Source organism: Grammomys surdaster, unplaced genomic scaffold, assembly GCF_004785775.1.
Source record: "Grammomys surdaster isolate TR1022 unplaced genomic scaffold, NIH_TR_1.0 190, whole genome shotgun sequence".
NCBI lineage: Eukaryota > Metazoa > Chordata > Mammalia > Rodentia > Muridae > Grammomys > Grammomys surdaster.
In genome coordinates, this window is record NW_021604635.1 from 6,663,634 (window position 1) to 6,669,844 (window position 6,211).

The 6,211-nt window shown below is 41.7% G+C and overlaps 1 protein-coding gene across 1 annotated transcript in view; it reads right to left on the minus strand.

Annotated features, from left to right (window-relative positions):
- Positions 1 to 965: 965 nt before the first annotated feature.
- The window catches only part of Hdac2 (histone deacetylase 2), a 28,756-nt gene continuing 23,510 nt past the window's right edge, over positions 966 to 6,211 (minus strand). The window contains exons 9-14 of the mRNA XM_028768999.1: positions 5,309 to 5,449; positions 4,938 to 5,046; positions 4,325 to 4,455; positions 3,853 to 4,008; positions 1,996 to 2,053; positions 966 to 1,322 (exon numbers count right to left, since the gene is read on the minus strand). Of these exons, the coding sequence (XP_028624832.1) occupies positions 1,292 to 1,322; positions 1,996 to 2,053; positions 3,853 to 4,008; positions 4,325 to 4,455; positions 4,938 to 5,046; positions 5,309 to 5,449 (626 nt within the window). The 3' untranslated portion in view covers positions 966 to 1,291. The remainder of the gene's footprint in view (positions 1,323 to 1,995; positions 2,054 to 3,852; positions 4,009 to 4,324; positions 4,456 to 4,937; positions 5,047 to 5,308; positions 5,450 to 6,211) is intronic.

Here is a 6,211-nt window from a genome sequence, read left to right on the forward strand (position 1 = left end):
GAATGGTGGCGCTTCGGGGAGAGAACCCTTAGAAACCATTCAGTAGAGAGAGTTGTCCCGCCCAATCAGGCTTCTTTCTTACTTACTTTACATCCCACTCACTGCTTCCCTTCTGGTCCCCCATCCCCTTCGACTCTGAGCCGGTGGGGCCCAAGTGTACCCCCTACCCTGGCACATCAAGTCTTTGAGGCTAGGCGCATCCTTTCCCACTGAGGCCAGACAAGGCAGCCCAGCTGGAAGACATCCAGACAGGCAACGACAGCTTTTGTCACAGCCCCCTCTCCAGTTGTTTGGGACCCACACGAAGACCAAGCTTCACATCTGCTATATATAGGTGGAGAAGCCCGCTTTAGCCACAAAGGGCCAGGCTAGTTGGCTCTGTTGGTCTTCCTGTGGAGTTCCTATATCCTTGGGGGCCATTTCAGGATTTCACCATCCTCCTATGCTTCCATAAGAGTCCCCAAACTCCATCCACTGTTTGGCTGTGGGTACCTGCATCTGTCTGTCTGAGTGAGCTGCTGGGTGGATCCTCTCAGAGGACAGCCATACTAGCCTCCTGTCTGCAAGTATAACAGAATATCATTAATAGTGTCAGGGATTGGTGCTTGCCCATGGGATATGACTCAAGTTGGGCTAGTTATTGGTTGGACAAGCTTCTTTTTCAATTCACAATTTCCAATTTCTGAGTATTCGATTCAGTTCAAAAATAATTCCTTCATCCCAACTGCATAGTTTATGAATTTTGGAAATAATTTACAAAATCCCAGTCTTCCTGACACTGACTGAGCTATACAAAGTGACAGTGTTATTTTTATTGCAATATGAAATACCTGTTAGAGCAAGTAAGCACTGTATAGACTCAGTGATGTCTCGGACACTGAAATCACCTTCGGAGGTTTCAGTCTTACAGACCATCAAGTCACTGGCTTGGAAACAAGCCTTCATAATAAATAGACAGAAGACGATCCAAGTACAATTTTTTAATAAAGATAATTACAAAAGATGGAAAAATCAGCTCAGAAAGGCCAATTGTTTCTTTAATAGATCCGGTTTTTGACATAATAACACATCAATTTAAATACAATCACATAAAGCATGGTGGGAAAAAAATTTGCTTCATAATTAGAAAAACTCACAATAAAACTTGCCAAGAAAAACAAAAACAAGCCATTTTGAAAATAAATACAGTCCATGCCAAAACGGTATAAAATGAAGCCAATGTCCTCAAACACCGAAGGTTTTTCCCAGACTCATCTCACTTCTTGAGGTTTCTAAAGTTGGGGAGTCAAATTCAAGGGTTGCTGAGTTGTTCTGATTTGGCTCTGTTGAAAGAGGATCATAAAGTATTAAAAATAACAGTCTTGGTTTAAGGGTACTGACCTAGCTAGTCATGCAGTCTTGCACATTCACACCAAGTAATTCAGTGGTTTTTTCCTCTGAGCAATAAAAGCCTTACTCTTTCTAGTTGATTTACAACCGAGCATTCCAAGTTAGCCTTAAGTATCAGCATCCGCCTGTGTGTGACCAAGCACACGGGCTTGCTTCTAACACAGACGCTCACTCTTCAGCCCAGAGTGATGACTTAAAGTTCACTATGTACTTGGTGTGGATTTAAATTCATGGCAATCCGCTGGCCTCAGCCTCCCCAGTGTGCTGAGATTCTGGACTCAAACCTCTTCACCTACCTAGCCATACATGCATCCAATTCTGACCATAACATTCTCACGCAGGCTCTCACTTAACCCAGTGTTTCTCCCTTCTACTAGCCTGTCTCCTAACACATAGTCCTCCAGGCATAGGTGTGCGAGGATTGGGAAAACCACGATCGCACACAGAAAGGTTACGGGTGAAACAGTCTAGGACACATTACCACACTCAGACTGGCGCTTACAATAATGTTCTCAGGCTGAGCCATTATTTCTTAAGTGTACATGCCCCTTCCTCCAACCCCCAAGACACGAATGACCTTTGCACAGAGACACAAGTGTCACTCACCCTTTGGTGTCTGTTTTCTCACCACTACTGTCCTTGGATTTATCCTCTTCCTTAACATCTAAAGACACAAGAGAAAGATTAACACCTCTTTTGAAATATAAGACACATATATTGCTGTGCTCCGCAATGTCACTACTCATGAACTGTGTCACTAGAGAGTGTCCCATCCGCTTCAGAGCAGTCAGTGCTGCCGGGCTCACCACCTACGTGATGGCGTGCTCCCACAGCTTTTAGCTTTGGTTCAGAAGCATCACAGCTTTACAGGTTCTGTCAAGAATTTCAGAATACAGAGGAATATAGCATAGGTAAGGAGAGCTATCAGTAGGGAAAGACACTGGGACGTGGGAAGCTAAACTATGCTATTTATTTATCAGAGTGTGTGTGTGTTTGAGCATGCATGGCATAACATCCAGAGGGAGATCAATAGCTTGTAGAAGTCAGCTGTCTTTCTCCGACATGCAGATCCTGGTGATCATATGTCATCAGGCTTGGCAGCAAGCACCTTTGCCTGCTGAGCCACTGTGCTGGCCCACAATAGATAAATCCCATTGTTCTGACCTTACAATCTTAATTCCCAATACTTTGAACTTTATAAGTTAAACACAGTAATAGAAGTAGCTGTCACAGCTATTCTGAGTGTTTTCTCTCTATAAATCAGTTTGGAAGCAATGGCCTAAGGGTGAGGCTTAGAACGCTTGGGTAGTACAGATCCTGCAGGCACTGCGGCGCCTTTCATACAAATCTACACGCCAACAATGGAGGGTTCACATTTTAGTGTCTTGGCTAAGTTTGGCTAGCTAAATTTGTACTCATAGTGCTAGAGAGGAGGGGGTGGTGGTTCTTATTTTAGGTTTTGACCCATAGATTTTTGCGCTTTTTGTCTAAAAGAGCACTAATTTTGTGTAAAATAGTAAGAGTCAATTTACCCCATCACTTTCCTATTTGGAAAAAAAAGAAAAAAAATGCAGAAGATATTTTAAAATAGAAAGAAACTGAGTCAGATGTGGTGGCACATTTCTGCAATCCCAGCACCCAGGCATCCAAGAAAGGGCAATGGCATGAGTCCAAGCACAGCCCAGTGAGCAGCCAGGTCTGTACAGTGAGCCCATTTCACTTGACTAATAGGTCAACTAAAACCTGCACCATTATCATGTTTGAGAGGCTGCCTCCCACTCCTTACCCCTGCATAGTTCAGCACGGCAACGAGACACGTAAGATCTCTAACGAGGTGGTATGATGGCACGCTAAATAAAACACTCTGAAATATAGTAAGACACCACAAACGATCCTCCTAAGCCCCTTCCTATCTTTCCTGTTTTATTTTCTCCAATTCCTGAAGAGTCTTCACTTTTAAAGCAACGTTTCAAAGGACTACAGAGCTTAACGTTGCTTCATGAAGTCAACTTTAACAGTTATTAATAATTTACAATTTTAGCCAGGTGTACTGGCATGCCTCTCCTTCTGGTATATAAGTGGACAAGGCAGAAGACCATTGAGTGTGTCCAAGCCCTCCTAAGCCACAGCAAATGTTCTGAGGCCCAACATCTGCAACCACTGTCATTCCCTTAACCCCATTCTTTGACATGTAACATCTACTATTTTTGTCTATATTATTAAGAGGAGATTTTGTCTATATTATTAAGAGGAGACCACAAAGAAAATGTGAGCACACACGTTAAAAAGCTTTAAATCAACTCTGAAGCATTTAAGTAGTTAAGTGTAAGTTGTAAATATCACTTACACCAGTAAATGTTACTGCCTAATGCACCCAGACCCTGTGTGACTGTAGGATCTCTTAAGAGACACAGTGCAACCCTAAGTAGTGAAAATGAAATGGTCACCAAAACATAAGCTGACCTGTCTTCTTGTCCTCTGCCTCCTTCTTGTCTTCTTCGATCCTAGCCTTCTTTGCTCCCTTCTTATGATCAGCGACATTCCTACGGCCTCCTTCACCTTCATCCTCAGAGTCTGAGAACTCTTCATCGCAAGCTATCCTCTTGTCTGATGCTCGAACTGATACACAAAAGAGTTTTTTATAAATTTGATAATAGCCACAGGTCCTATAATCATTACATAGATAGATAGATAGATATAGATATATCAAGTGCCTACTTTCTGGACACAGCCATGTCTGTGTAGTCACACAAAATGAAACTGGTGATATTAATTCAGGCTTTGAGACATCAGGAAGCTAAATCTATATGTAATTAGAATGGAGAGAAGGAAAATCACAACATGTGCTGTGAACCATGCCCTGTGTACCTTCAATTTTAAATCTTATTTTGATGCATAAGAAAAATTTAAAAAGACACAGCAAGGGTTTTCTTACTAGAAATCCTCTTGTCGGGGTCTTCTCCATCCTCATCTCCACTGTCTTCATGAACAGCGTCTTCTGGAATAGCTTGCATTTGAACACCAGGTGCATGTGGTAACATACGTAGATTTTCAAATAAACGCTGTCTAAATGACACAATTTATTAGACAAAATCCACTGTATGTAAATTTCCTGCTATACACAAAAGGAACTAAACAAAAACCATCTTTCATTTAGCTGACCACTGAATGGAAGACCATTCAAGCATCGGATCATTGCATATATTAACTGACTGAACCCACAGGATATAAAGATGTACCATTTCACCCCCATCTGACAAATGTACTTGTCAATGTCATACAACTGTCTATGGGAGAGAGGACACAGATCGTTCTGATCAATGTTTCTACATTCTGTAGACATAAAGCATTTGATCTAATAAAAATGTTTCTATTTACAAAGGTTACATATTTGTGTTAATATAGCAGATTAAAAACACAAATATCCTTAAGGTTTCAAATCCTTCTATTAAAACAAAGAAAATATCTGACGTATACATCAACACGGCTTCCTTTATTTGACCTTCTATAGCCTCCTGAAATCTCATTACGCCGCGGTGATTTCTTACTTTATCTTTTCCATATATTCTGGAGTGTTCTGGTTGGTCATGTTTGAAGGACTAATATGCAGCTTGAAGTCTGGTCCAAAATACTCAAAGTAATCATTATATGGCAACTCTATTAAAAACAAGGAAAAGCAAGTTACACATTGAAAGCTTAGCTTCCAGATAAACTCAGAAACATAGTCCAGATCCAGATAGAAGAACGACTCCCAAAGGAAAGCCTGACCATGAACACGGAATGCTCTCTCACAGATCTGTAACCTACCCATCCAGCCACCAGAGGGATCCCACGTTCCAGGGGTGTGGCTGTAGACTCCCCCATTCATCCCTTTCTACATACCAGCTATTCTTCTAGATACTGCAACCTCAACACCTACCGTTGGGAATTTCACAGTCAAGGGCAACTGCAGTCTCATACGTCCAACACCGAGCAACATTCCTGATCGTGTAGCCACCTCCTCCGAGCATCAGCAGCGGCAAGTTAAACGTTTTTACTACTTCTACACATTTAGCGTGACCTAAGACAAACAAAATTTGGGTAACAATGAAATATGTCGGGTGGTGATTTAGCTCAGTGGTAGACTGCCTAGCAGGCGCAAGGCCCTGGGTTCAGTCCTCAGCTATGGGAAAAAAAAAAAAGGTATGTATTCTTTAGCAATTTAAAATAGGACCTTAAAAAGGATAAATACAAACAATTTTACTTAACCAAAAAAGGTCTGTAGACAGCCAAGCAGAGTAGTACATACCAACAATCCCAGCTCTTGAGAGGCGAAGGCAGGTGGATCAGAATTTGTAGGCCCGCCTAGACTACAAAGCATGACTACATGGCAGGCCACCTCACCCCAAGGGGGGTGGAGGGAGGGGAACAATGAGAAGGGATGAGGACAGGGACTATATCCAACAAATAACTTAAGTAGTAAAATACACACACATGTATTTTACTAACGTAGAAGACAATCATGAGAGATCACAAGAGAAAACACTATGCAAATGCTAAATTTTGTTTCTCCCACACAAATGTGTGGCTTAATTATAGAAGGCAATAACAAAAAGTTTGTCCACAGAGTATCTTTAGTGCTGGTATTATGGATAATTTTCTTAATTTACTTACGATTACAAATCTCATATAAGTTATGAGTTATCAGTAACCTCTGATGCCATTATCATTCAGGCACAGAATTCAATCATTAAAGAAAGTCCCTCAGTGATGACAGCAGAGATTCATCCATCCCTCCCACCCCCCTACACACACACACACACACACACACACACACACACAC